Source organism: Numenius arquata, chromosome 8 (assembly GCF_964106895.1).
Source record: "Numenius arquata chromosome 8, bNumArq3.hap1.1, whole genome shotgun sequence".
NCBI lineage: Eukaryota > Metazoa > Chordata > Aves > Charadriiformes > Scolopacidae > Numenius > Numenius arquata.
In genome coordinates, this window is record NC_133583.1 from 6196425 (window position 1) to 6211136 (window position 14712).

The window sequence follows — 14712 nt, forward strand, 5'->3', positions numbered from 1 at the left end:
TGCTGTATATTTACAGCAAGGTCAATTTTTTCTCCCTGAATTTTCTTGCATATAATTCATTTGAATGGGGTGGCTTCTATGTCATCTTTAATTTTCTAAATGCATCTTATGTCCAAATTATAAATCCTAGAAAGGAATGACCTATAATGAATTCTTAACCACAACTTTATGGTAGAACAAATACACTTCTCTAATATGCAAACTGTTAAATGTTTTCTTATCATACTAAAAGTGTGAATTAAATTATAATATGATGAAAAAGTAGCAGTTTGTAGTAATTCCAAATGTGGCAAATCTTCAGTAGTGCATAAAATTATTCAGTGAACTGTGGAAAACATCAGAGCAATTCTAGCCTTAAAGCTTTTCTTCCAACAACCAAAAAGTGCCAAAAACAAGCAAGCATAGCTAAGCATTTCATCTTGGAAGCAGCTTATTGAATTAATAAGACAAGTCAATTAATGTAATGCTCTGTTGCTTCAGGATAAAACATGAAAAGGAAAAATATGGAGCTGTTTACTGTAGTGAGATCAAGCAACCATGAAGTCTGTAAAGCTAAAGTTGCTCATTTCTCTAAATCCTAAGGAAATGATCAGCAGAGCCATTGTATCTACTCTCTTTATATGCAAGTCATCTGTGAGATGTGGATCTTCTACTGTCCACACATGGGGTATAGTATCAGTTTGCTCCTGTTTTCAGTCCATTTTGCCTCTACACTGCATAAACTTGAAACTGAAGAGCCGTTACCCCTCCCACCGCTGGATGTGGGGTTACGTTTGATGGGTTCACCTGTGGCTCGGGACATCTTAGTGCTAACTGGTGAGGAAAGTTACCACTGAGGTGTGCAGGGTATTTTGCATGGGTAATGTTTTACACTCAGTTTAGCCTGTGCACTGTAGAGCAGTGAAGAAAATCGAGAGCTGCAGGTAGAAACTGTCTGTATTTCAGCAGAGCAGCCTGTGTTTAAATCATGGCAAGGTTCCGATAAATTGAAAGTTAAGGTTGGTAATCTTTGCTTTCAGGTCAGTTCTTCAATTTTCATTTAACTTAATGCTAGGCTTGTATGTGCTCAGAAATCCTGATTCCAGGAGTCCATGAAAAAGTGTCTGAGAAGGATGCAGTCAATTAGTAATGAACAACTGGTTTTCCTTTGTAATAGGATTTCCTATGTAATATCTTCCCAGAAATCTCATTATGCAAACTTTGGGTTTGATTTGAAAAAATAATAATAATCCTGATCAAGAACTTTACCAGTTGTGAACTCCCATTTTTCAATTCTTCTACCCAAACCACTGCCTTTGATTGCAAGGGACTAATTAGATCAGTTTAAATAGGGCTGCTGTGGGTTAATGAGGACTACAGAAAGCAACTGGCTGTTGGTAGAGACAAGTGCCTCAATTATTCAGGCATAAGATGACTTTCATGTTTCACAGCAATTTGTGGAGAACAACTCTCTCATAGCTATTCTGGTCAAATTCTGCTGGAAGCAGTTGGAAGGGAAACAAGGCAGCAACACAGTGACCAGGTCTACACTCACTTCATGTGATGTGGGTGACTTTTGGAGCACCTTTGCAAGTATCAAGGCTTTGAAAGTTATTGCAACAGGAGGTGCTTCAGGGTGGAGTTTGTGTAGTCTCCAGGTAGATATGTGGAATACATTAAGGGAGGAGCACATGGACTAGAAATCGATGATAACTATGTGTGAAACCATTTTTTCAAAATTTTGGGCTGATCTTTATTTTGCACCCAGATCCTGAACAGCACTGACTATAAGAAAGCCTGTCATCCTTATTTTCCTCCACAGCTTTATTCCGTGGTGGAGAAAAGGATGTATTGTGATCCCATCATTAGTATTTTTTGTATGTTGCTGCTAGATGCACAGTCAAGATGTTGTTGAGAAAACCCACTGTAGCACATTTAAGAACTTTTGAGGGCCGTCTTTAACTCCAAGATCTCATAGCTCATATGTAACAAGCAGTTCCAAAAGCCACAATATGAATAACCATTGGGGAGAAAAAAAGGACATCTTTAACTCAGCAGTTGGGCTGCAAAGCAATATTATGAACCAGCAAATACTGTGGGTCAAATCCACTTATGAGGAAAACTGAAGTACTTTGGCAGAAGATGGGTGTCAAGCCTTACTATTTAGTCCTCTGGGGCGAACTCAGAAACTTCAGTCTGCAGACTCTTTCTAGGCAGCAGGTAAATCTGTGTGGGTAGGTAACACTTGCTTATTTTGCTCTTGTGCCTGTCTTTCCCCTAACCCTGCTGGGCATTGGTGAAATTTTACTGTACCCTCCATTGAGGTCAGTGACTGAAGGATAAAACTAGCATTAAATATTAAACCCTCTAACATGTATTTTAATTTGCACAATATGTCAATGCCTGGACTATTAATTCACAGTTGGTTTTGGTTTCTACTGCCCAGGGATGATGTTGACTGTAACAAGGTGCTGCTGGAAAGAGCATTGCAAGGTGGAAGTCGCAGATTATATGGACACAACATCTACGGGGAAAAATGGTAAGATTGGGCCCACCATTTTGAAATCTCCATTTCATGCTCCTCAAATCAGAGAATTAGAAGCAGGTTACAAGAGCTAGAGCTGTAAACAAATAAAAGTTGTCTGACATCATTAAAAAAAAAAGATAGGATATAAAAATAGCGTTTCGATTATGGGGATAGGATGGAATACTGTTTATAATCCTCCGGTGAAGCAAGTGATGAGATTAGCTTTGCTGAATAAGACCAACGGGCTCTTATCATCTGTCTTGTTTTGTATGTCGAGTAAAAGAATAGGCTTTTGTGTAAGCAGAATATAATTTTCTCTGCCGAGGACAAAGGCAGGGTGGAGATGGCCTGAAAAGGAGATAGGCTATAATAATATTCAGAAAGCAGGTGCTGAGAGAGTAGAAAAACTAACAGCGAACATGATATTCTTATAATAATCACATCTCAGCACAGCTGGGCAGAAAAGGCCACTGTAGGCTTGTAACAGTTTTAGGGCTTTGTGTGACAGAATTCTTCCCGGTTCTTCACTTTCCGAGTCTTGCCTTTCTCCTACGGCAGCTCAGGAGAAAGCAGCTCAAGGGCACACCAACTAGGGCTGCTGTGATTTTCCTCCTTTTTTTTTTTTTTCCCATCTAATCATTGTTTGTGCTGTTTTGAGCCAATCGGTTCTCAGAAGTCAAGGCCAGAAGAAAATGAAGCATTCATTGAAGCTGCCTCTTGAAGGTACACATCCAGACTGTGACACTTCTTTGTTGCTCTAGCAGTTTCTACTCAGCTTATATGTCTTTGAGAGGCTAGTGGCCAAACTGAATGGGGGAAAGTAGCCAAGCTGCTTAAGGAAAACCATCATAGCCTGATCTTTCCTCTTGAGCAGCTGTCGTGGTTTGGGCCGGACTGGCTGGTCCTCAAACCAGGACAGCAGCTTTGAACATATACGCCACCAAACTCTGCTTACAGTGGATCCAGTGCAGCCCCTTTGGTAGCAGGGACTCAGTGCTAAATGCTAAACTTGCCATTGGCAGAAGAAAAGCTGGAGAGGGCCTGGAGGTAGCACAGAGAGGCAGTGATGCCCTTGTCATAGGTCTTCTTCCCTGCTGCTGTTCATTACTAAGACTTAAATGGGTCTTAATTCGACCCATCAGTTACTATTCCTGAAGCAAAGCTAGTGGAAGATTTGACTAAGGGTTTGAATTCCAGAGCCAAGTGCATTTTGTATTTTAGGATTTTTAGCTGATCTTCAGCATTAATTCAGTATTAAGGTTCTTCACATTGCAGAATTCTTTTAATGTTGATGTTTTGTTTCAAAGATACTTTCAGGGAAGATTTTTTTTTTTGGTTAAGCAGAGGAAAGAGACAGATACCATTGTCTTCAGCCCAACTGCTTCTCTGCTTTACATCAGTGTCTGTGAGATGCTAGTAGGGCTTTAGGGACTGGGTGCCAGATTTTTAAAAACTCAGAACCACTTTACACGAGATGATACCATGTAGGCTCCGAAAGTCTAGATAGCAGTGTCTTTCAGAAAGAAAATGTAACTGGAAGAGCACCAGGAAAAAGAAAGAGCCCAGAAAAAAACTAACATGTCTGTGCTTAGAACCCATATCGTGCATTTAACAGCAAGTTGGCCTGTTCTTCAGTCTCTGTTTCAAGTCTGAGAAAAGTCTGATCAAATCAATAGTGATAAATTGTCCTCTTGCAGAGTCATAAACTAATGGCAAACCCTCAGTAGTCAGTGTGCTGAGTTCTCAGTTCTGGTTAAGGTATATGAGCCTGTAGGAGAAAAAACAAACAGGACAGGTTCAGTGAAGGTGAGGAGCTGACAATTAACTTCTCTGCTGCAAATCAAGTACCAGTAGCATCTGCTTTGTACGCTGGGGCACAACTGAGATGGACCCTGTGGCCCTGAGCTGGGGACTGCTGGTGTGGGCAGTGCAAATACGGGGAGCTGCCAGCACAGCAGCTGTGGCGAGGTCAGGATCTCGTCTTCCAAAGTACAGAGGAAAAAGAGAAAGAAAGAAGATCACATAAATCACTGCTGTTGGGGGGAACAGCTCCCTGAATTGGGTCTTGACAGCACAGCTGCTTTTCTTTAGTCTGTGGGGCAGTAGTGCTGATAAAGGACTAATAGAGATGGATGAAAATAATTAAGTGGTGTGAGAGAGAGGGGATGGGATGAAATGAAAATGGAATGAAATAGGAAATGAAGAGGAATGGCAGGTGGGAGGAAGAAATTGCATATTCACCTGAGCAATATTTTAGGTTATGGGTAGTTTGCTTCAAATCTAGGTGGGCCTCTAGCCCTCCTTTCTAACTGAATCAAGGACAGTCATCTGACAAAGAAAGCAGATGAGAAATAACAGGAAGCGGGTCGGTAACCTGATGCTCCAACACGTATATTGTTTCTGGGTATACAAAATTGACTGTTTTGCCACGTGGTGGCAAAACAAAATAATCTGACCGTGAGTGCTGGATGAAAAGATGTCATACCCAGCCCTGTCATGTGGGAAAGATCTCTGCACTTTTTTGAGCCGTGCTCAGGAATTAGAGGTACTTATCAAGCAACAGCAAAAGGTTTTATCAAAGATCTGCCAAGTGTGCCCACAGATGAACATCTGTCAAAAACAAAATTTTTTTTTTTTCCCCACCACTTTCCCCTGGCAGTGGTGCTCATTTTTTTTTCAGTTGAGAAAAAGTTATTTGTGCTTCTTGTTGGCTGGTTCAGGCACTTTCTGCTGTCAGGTATTGTGTGCTTTCTCTGGTCAAAGTTAACTTTTAACTGAAAATCTTTCTATCAGATGGGCAACTCTGAGAAATCGTGACCTCCCAAAGAAGGACCATTGGCTACATCTATTTCTCAGCCCATCAGGGTTAAGCACTGCCACTTCTGTGCCTTTTCTCATCTCTGCTTGGAACTGAAAGGCTCGAAGCAGCTTATGCTCAAGAGTCATGAAACCAAACTAGGGCAGGACTGTGTCCCTGTGGAAGCAGAAGATGTTGGAGTAGGTCCAGTGGTGGTCTTCCATGCATCAGTGGTTTGCAAATCCCAGCTGAAGGGAGTGATTGTCCACACTTGACTGCAGACACCCTAATTCTGCTCTCTGTGAGCTGAGCTAAAAGCCAGAGTCTCCTGTCAGTGAAATTTCACTGATGTGAACCATAGATGAACCATCTGCACTGATGACCTAAAATCCAGGAGTCCTCAGTTCTACTACTGGCTCGGCTGAAGTTTTTTGGCATAACCTTGCACAGGTCTCAAATCTTATGAGTCTTTGTTTCCTACCTGCAAAGCAGAGGATTCAGTTTCTTTTCCTCAGAGCAGCATAGTTTTATAAAGTATAAATATTTGTGAAGTTAAGTGTTTTGACTGTGGGAGCATTTCAGAGAAGGAACCATAAATATGTGTCAGGCCTATGATCTGAATTCAAACCGGTGAACTAGAAAAAGTGTTGACAGCCTTAAACCTACTGCCCTGTACACACATCTCCTTCTGTCTACCTGAAAGATTATTTGTGGAATGCATTTCTATTTTTCTCTGACAAAAAAAATAGAATACCAAGCAAAGAAGCATGACCCATTTCTTTGTCAGGCAAGCTCCAAACCCTGCTTACTGGGATGTGACTGAGCTATTGATACAAGAGACGTTCATTTTAGGCCACTATACTCATCCTGCCACTCAAGAAGAAACAGAGACTGCCATCTTCAGATGAAGCGGATGTCCTTTCCAAGCCAAGGTATATTTATCGCTACAACCTCTCTGTCATCTGTAATTATATTTGGACCATACAGTGAAACAGAAAAGTGGCAAATGAAGAGAGTTAGAAACATAACTAATCATTTCGTAATAGGAAAATATACACGCAATACACCACTGAAAGTATCTGCAAACGCTGTTAATGGTCGATCAATAGGTCTGATAAAAGCATCACTCATCACAAACTGTATCACCTTCAGTAATTTTTCATGGGCCTTCCTCTGCGTAGTGCCAGGTTTGGGTGCACATCACGCCGTTCATCACTGTTGGTCACAGCAGTGGGCTTTCTCCATGGGTCTTCTTTCTTCAATTATAGCGCATAGCATATTCAAAGCAATATCAAGTCATACCACACTAAGCTTTTTATTACCAGAGATTTTTGGACAGAAGCACATAATCTAGATTTTCTGAATCAATAGGCAGATGGTAGCTACTTTTTTCTTTTTTTTTTTCAGTATTTTTTCCAACTTGTACATTTTAGATTTACATAACTTGGTTTCACACATCTGAAGAAGAAACACTGACAAATCTAAGTTTATCTTTGATGCATTTACAAATATTTTTCTTTTCTTCCCTGACATGTCTCTGTCTAGACTTTTGCCAGAAAGCAGGAACTTTAACTTTCTCTTCTGATGATGCAAACACCTTTCAACAGTGTGCAGAGAACGGCGTGACTCTCACTTTCTCATGAGGATGTGGGGCCCATTCACTCCACCACTGCAATGCACTGGGGTTCCACTAGCCAAGGTAAGCAGCTCTGACATCTTCCCGCTACACGCTGTGTTACTGAGCGTATCACTGACATACATGATCATCGTGACTCCAGGCTGGTTGAATTTTTTTATTATTGTTTTCAATTTGGTTCACCGAAACAATGAAGGTTAGCTGCATCCGGCTCTTAATTTGACTTCACGTTTTATTAGTCATTATTTTTGCCAAGGCCTTAATTCCCTTCTAAAACATTTTAATTAAAACAGCAATTTCTCAGTGCCGCACTTCATGAACAGATTTTTGCAGCAACTTCAAAGAGACGCAGATGTTTACTGAATTTGGTGTGGTGATATTTGAGGCTGCCTACTGGCAAAGAAAAATTCATAAACATCTCTAAGAAACTTTGCTGTGATAATGACAACATTTCCTCCTTATATTTTAGCAAGTCTAATATTTCCCAGTCTCAACAGGCATATTTCATAGACACAGGCATTAGCATTGTTGTCTGCTCACAGTCTGGGCCATGCCAGATGCACCGCTATGGGGTAGATACCTTGCAATGGTGATACCTCGGGCTTTGGCAAAGTTTGCTGCGTGTGGATCATTTTACAGAGTATCAGTAGACTGGGAATGAGGACACAAAAGTTCAATTTCTGCTCAATTTTCCATAGACCTCCAATGTGATTTTGAGTGGCCATTTAGCTTTGTGTGCCTCGGTTCCCACTGTTCAAGGGATGATAACATGTCCTGGCTTTTAAACAACTTATCTCCTGGTGGCAGGGTCTATCTCTTAGTGCACCAAGGGCTCTAGAGGGTCCTGGGGTTTTCAAAGTGCTGTTCTAGTAAAACTGAGAAATGCTAAGGATTTATTTTGGAGGTGTTTCTCCTTACTTGTGGCAGGTGAGCCTGGAGCTGGTCTGATGGTCTCATTTTGGGCTCACACCTACCTGTAGGTAACCTGGCAGGCAGTGGTCCTCTCTGAATTGAGATGACAGAACTAGGGACACATGGCCATGACAGACCACATCTAAAACATAGTCTGGGGTCCAGGTATCTTCTGTGGTTTAGGCAGGTGGCTGTGGCCAGAAAATACACGGCCTGGGCCACTAGTGAGGCTGGTCTCCATCTGCAGGACCTACAGCTGGTGGTGAGGCTCACGCTCTTATTTAGTCTTTCTGTGCACAGAAGAAAAACAAGTTTATTCCCTGGACACTTTTCACTCTCATGTCTTTTTGAAGGGGCAATAATAGAAGTACTTGGAAACAGCATATCCATTTCCACTGCGAGCATCAGCCAAGGACCAGCAGGGAAAGCCGGCATGGAGCATGGCGTGACACGTCATATAGCTGCTTTAATACACAGTGTAATTACAGTGACAAATTTCTGCCTCTTGAAGCATCAGGGATTGAAGTGGTTGCCCTGGAGGAGAAAGAAAGTTAGTGGGAGGATTCTGACCAATCCTAGGTCAGGAAGTACAGCACTTCCTCTGCATTGAATTAAAAGTGACGAGCATGGCCAAAGGGGTCCTGTGAGAGACAGGTAAGCAGGCTGAAAGGAAATTGGAAATATTAAAGAAATGAAGCTGGACTGGATAGAACAAGTTTTACAATTCCCTATTCCTCTTTGATTTGGTAGCATTAGGTGTACCGAAGGGTAGATTGCGCAGACTTATGCGTGCCAGCAAGATAATTTTCCACCCGAATAAACCCCCTGAAATTAATTGGACTGCTCACAAAAGTGCCTGGGAATGTGAACTAGGCTTGCAGATTTCAGCCCTCAGATTTGATCTTTCTTCAGCAACGCAAGGACCAGGCTGCATGGTGAACAGCAACAGCTTAGCTACAAGTGTGAGGTCAAACTGCTGGCAGTGGGTAGATCAGTGTCTCTGTGGACGCATCCTTGCTGGAGAGCATCTCAACTCAGCTGAATTCACCTCAGTAAGAAACAGATTAAAATTAAACTGAAAGAAATTATTCCTGAAACTAAAGCAGGTCTCGGACACAGTTTGCTTACCACAAACTGTTGTGCCTTTGCTGTGCCATGGAATTGCCCACGCGTATGCTTTTAGCTGGTGGCAAATGAGAATTCTCAATGAGAATTAGCATGGCCTGCCATGGGGAAGCTTAAATTTAGGTTGTTCTCCCGTGTGTGCTGTGGGATAGGAGAACGTGGCCAGGCAGCCCCTTGCGTGCGGGTGGGCCTGAGCATTCGAGCTGCCCATGGAGGCATTGGCTTAAGCTGAAATACTTGTTCACCAATTGTAAATGGGCTCGTAAAAAAAACCAAACCGTATGTAAAAGCCCTCTCGCGCGTTGCTCTGGAAAGAAATAGCTTTGCTGTTGTTTCAAAGAATTAGCGAGCCAACAACGCAAAGCTTTGGAGTTGGTAACTGGGTTTTTACTGTAGTCTCTATGAGCTATACAAAGTCTGAAGACATTGTATGTACAGTACATCTTTAATAAGAAGGGAGCTCACAGTCTACCAAACTCTGCCAAATAAACTTTTAATACATACTGTACTTCACTCAGTACTTGTCCATCTCTTCTTCATGGAATATCTAGCAGCTCTAAAAATATTTTCTTGGAAGAGGATAGAATTATCATTGTTATATATCAATCAAGTATGGTTAATGAAGCAAAGCCAGCATGCTAGTATTGCACAAGGGGAAAAGCCTCCAGAACACAAAGTGGAACAACAAATGCCCTCGAAATTCTGCCGAAGGGAACAGGAAGCTCCGGATGCCGCATCGGTAGGATTCGTGTAGCTCTTAGGCGTCCTTGTACCGCAGCAGGTTTGCTTTGCCTCTTCACTGCCACATTTCTCTCTGAAACAGGTAGGGATCTTCCAGACCATTACAAAAAAGAAAAAAAAAAATTTACAGCAGCTGCAGCAAAGTGTGGTACTATTCAATTTCTTGAAGAGTGAGGCTTTTATTTCAAAATATCATATATTAATATATATATATTTCTATATATATATATACTTTAACTGGTATAAAGTAAATTGTAGATCCAAACTTATACTGTTGTTTGTACTTCGCAATCTTGGGAACTTTACCAAAGCAACCATTTTCTTCATTTTTATTTTCAGCTGTCAAAAATCAGGGGCATTATTTCCACCGAATACCTTCTTTCACACAGTAAAGCCACTGTTGTTATCTGGTAAACAGTCAAAGTGCAAATAAGAAATCCATTTGGCTTGTAAATGCTGAGATGGTTTTAAACTTTCAATACTTTGTCCTCATAAATCAGCAGGGCTTTCACTGTCTCCGTGCAGACGGCGCTCTGTTAGGTCCTCGGGTGGATCTGCAGTAAGAAAGTGCGGAAGAGTCAGTTATATAAAATATGTGATGAGAGGAAGGACAGAACTAGGTTTTGTGGCACTTTGCCCCTGCTCATGATATAGCTGCGTTTAAATCACAATATTTTGGGGGGGTTCTTTTCTCTCGGGGCTGCAGGGATCTAGGGTTATGCTCAGGGCAGACCCTGAGTGAGCTCCTGCCTGTACCTTGGGAGACTCTGGATGTGCATCCATCACCTGAGATGCCAGGACATCCATGCCATGACATGCCATGCTCACCCCAGCCTTCCACCCTCCCCTTCTCAGAGTCTAGTAGCTTCTGCTAGACAAGGACATGCCGATGGACCTACCTTTCAGGTTCATTTGGACCCCTACCAACCCACTTACCCAAGAGGGGCAGGATAGGAGTGACTGGCTATAAAATAGACTGGAAACCCTGACCGGCTTCATCTACTCACCTTGGGTGAGATAACACGGCCTGCAACAGACCGTAAAACCATCACTCTTTATGACTAACACCACAATTGATCTGAGTGAGCGCACTAACAGCTTGAAGAGGAAACCCCACCGCCCAGAGGTTTTTTTTTTTAGGATGCTGGAATAAGAATGACTGACCAGAAGCAAAAATAGCTCTCGAGGTAAGGCTTTTGTTTCTTTCCCACTCTGACATACACAGATCAATGGCACAAGGGGTCCAGACCTTTGCTAGATGACTAGATCAGCAATGAAACTCAAATTGACTTGAATATGAGCAGGCTCAGGCATTAAATCAGGGCTAAAAATTATTAGCTTAGCACTAGGTGATATGATGAAATGCAGCAGTAAGTCTTATAGCAAGAGATATTTACTATCTTGTGCTCTACTGCTTTGAACTGACCTCTTAATTGCAGAAACTGTTATCACAAAAATAGAGGGGTTTCTTCACTGCTCCAAAGAAAAACTTAATCTGGAAATCATCTGACATATTAACCTAGTTGGACATCTTAAAAAAAGAAAATAAAACTCTGGGTTCATTTACCATTTCTTTGCTCTCCTGGTTTGCCACTGACAAGTGACCCTGCTGGGTTTTCTCTCTTGGGGATGAATACATCCCTCTCTTGTTTGTACACTGCCTCACGAGTCTGTGCAGCTGGTCTAGGAGTGGGGAATGACAAGGGACCACGGTGCCAAGAGGCCATGGGCACCTCAGGTGCTCTTTGCTGCCGCAGGAGACGAGCAGTGCCTGCTAAGAAATGTGATGCTCAGGTCCCTTGATGCACCGTAAAATGGCCTGCATTTCTCTGATGGCAAAATGTAGGGTAAACCAAGTGTTACTCTTGCATTTTCCCTGGAAAATGGGGGGTGGGTGGGCTGTCATGGAGGGTGCAAGCTGTAAAGCTGGAGAGATGCTCCAAGCTGAGCTGCTCTGCCAGTCCCCAAGTGCTCATCACTTTAATTTCCACCCTCCAGAGTATTAGCAGAAAAACATCTTGTTGAAGTATTCAGAGGGCTAGTACATGAACACCAGGTCTTATTAGTGTGGATTACATAAAAAGGGGTCTTTTTCCAGTGCAGGGTGCATGTGAGCCCAGGCAGAGAGCCCTCAGGGGGAGCACTGCACTCCTTGAGGGCCCTGCAAAGCACCCACAGAAAGTCGTGTGTAGACACCAATCCAGTGTCAAGAGCTTGTGAGTGACTCCCTCGCTCAGATGGGAAGTGGCAAAACACAGGATGCATGAGGAGCCATGTTTTCATGTTTTTCAGCGGCTCTTGTTCTTACAGGCTTTTATGTTCCCTTGTGGGCACCATCTCCCGGCATCCAGCCCGAGACCGTGCTCTTGCATTTTCCCTGGTGCCGCTTGCTCTGCTGAAATATAGTGATGGGATCTCCAGCCAGCTCCTAGTACAAATCCTAGAGGCCCACATTTTTAAGGAAAGCATTGAAACTTATGTTCTTGAAAAAAAAAAAAAAAAGGAAGGAGTGAATAGGGATTTAAAAAAGCATTGAAACTGCTCCAAAAATTGAATTACAAAATGATTTCTTTCCAGTGTTTGTCACCTGCTCTGACCATCAATAGAAAACAAATCGATTTACAGAGGCCATGAGCTTTATATCTTTGGCTCTAACAACTTAATTAGTGAGCTATGCTAGAGGACTAAACACGGGAATAAATGAATGAAAAGGAAGGAATGGAGGATGTGTTGGCAAAGCTTTCACTGGATCTGTTGTCCACCTTCTTCTGACACTAATCAGTATTAATCACATCTGAGAACCAACCATGAAGTAATACACTACACTGTAAAATTATATATAGTGTATATACAAGTATTCGTATATATATATAGACATACACATATGCTTATATGTGATTTACTGTGGGCCTTGAAGAATATGCTAATAGGTATTTTAATCCTGCGAGTCATAAATGTGAATATTTTCCTTGTCAGGACAGCGGCTGCCTAAAGTAAATGTATTTAGTGTAAGGAAAAGCCTTCATTAAAACAGTTTACAGTTTACAGCCCATGGTGATTTGCTCTAGCTTTTTGGCTAATCACCACAGAAATATCTAGGATGTTGACTGATTTGTCTTGGTTCTTCTGCTTTCTTAACTTCCTTAACTACTTAAATTAGACACACATGGCCCAATCTTGCAGCCTGGACTGGGGTCAGTACAGATTATAGTGTAATCTCTTTCTCTGATGCCATCTGCAATGACAAAACAAAGAAAAAAAATGCCTGTTTCAGGATCTGAGAGTTTCTATTATTTTATATTTATGTTGCTCAACGTGATGCAGCAGTACGGATTCAAGCAAAGTTTCAGGGATTATGAAGTAGAATTTTTGCTTAGGAAATGCAAGAGACAGTTGCTAAGCACATCATGTCGTGTTGCCTTTGTCAATTTTGTTCTGTAATGATATTTTAAAGCAACAAAGCAAAATTCTACTGGAAGCAGCACCATAAGGTACTCCCCTCACAAGCTAATTAAAATAACTCCTGTGGGTAAATGAAGAAATATTTTTTCAGTTATGAGCACTCACTCTGTAAGTATTTAATTTAAATGAAATACAATGATGCATACTGAATAGATTGGACCATACGTCTGCATATTAATGAAGCTGCTAAATTTCTAGCAATCACTTCTAGATGCAGGCTATCGCCTAAAACTAGTTTATATGATGAGGGTTGGGGGAGCTAAGAGCAGGACACTTTCACAGAAAAAAGCAAATGCAATTCCTAAATTAAATAATTTGCAGACAGACTGCAGAAGTACCGAATTATTGTAATTTAACAAAAGTATAACATTCTTTTTCACATTGCTTATTGCTTCCTTAATATCACTTTCTTCCATTTTAAATCCCTAATTCAGTGATAGAAAAATGTTGCCTCACTGAAAAGGACATGTAGTAGCTTTTATTCTTTTTTTTTTGATTGCACTGTGAGGCCCATTCAGTAGGGCACAATCTTCCGGTGGTGTTTCAGTTGTAAGCACAGAGAGGTTTGCAGCAACGACACTCCAGGAAGAAATTGTGCCAAGGAATAAGAGTTTCCTCCATGCTTTCTCCTTTGCTCTAGGAGATGGCAAAGAGGTAATATGCATCCTGTTTTCAGGGGCCACTTACTGCCTTCCACAAATAAAACCTCCTATCTTAATATGTATCCTGGTAATTTAATGTGGTGCTGAGATTAGCCATGCCAGAAGGCACCGTTCAAGAAACTAGAGATGCAATACAAATAATTCATCCTGGGGTAAGTCGTATGGAGGGAAAGAAAGGAATTTAGAAGGCATGGGGATCAGTTGGGGTAAAATCTCCTCCTACAACAAAAGGCCTAGAAGACATAGAAAATGACCAGATTTAGGATTGTAGAAAAAGGAAGAAGTCAGGAAATCATGACACTAAGCTTCACGTTCCTGTGAATTAGTAGCTGGGTATGAGGATGTAGAAATTCTTAATAAACATTGAAAAAAATCTTGAAAATTTGCTTTATTTTTTCATTTAGCAGGTTTCAAAAGTTATTTTCCACTTCACTGAAAAACAAAATTTATCCATTTATAAAAAATATCTTGACTTGACAACCATGTAATTTTCTTGGATAAAATATTCAATTGTGGCATGAAAATAATTTAATTTAAAATTGTTGAATAGATGTATAGGTGACAGTTTCAAGAAAACGGTCATGAAAAAATTGCACAATGCCAAAGAAAAGCTAGACTCTACTTCTGAAAAACACTTTTTTCTCCAAAGGTAATCTCCTAGTAGGAGAAGTTTAGCCAGCTCATTCACGCTCACTCTCTTTGCAGCCGGATCTCCGCATTTTCCTAGCAATGCATGGTGAAAATTGTCATCACCTGTTGGCCTGTGGTACCTGAATCTTCAGAATCTCAAGAGTATGTCGCTAATGGGTGCATGGGTCTAGAGCTGCTCTGAAGTAAGACCTGAAATACGAATTTCAGTCCTCAGCACCGT

General features: G+C 41.4%; 1 protein-coding gene across 2 annotated transcripts in view; it reads right to left on the reverse strand.

Annotated features, from left to right (window-relative positions):
• Nucleotides 1–10253: 10253 nt before the first annotated feature.
• Nucleotides 10254–14712, reverse strand: part of TAFA1 (TAFA chemokine like family member 1) — a 225182-nt gene continuing 220723 nt past the window's right edge. For both annotated transcript variants that reach the window (XM_074152020.1, XM_074152019.1), the window contains exon 4: nucleotides 10254–10271. In XM_074152020.1, coding sequence (XP_074008121.1) covers nucleotides 10254–10271 — 18 coding nt within the window. The remainder of the gene's footprint in view (nucleotides 10272–14712) is intronic.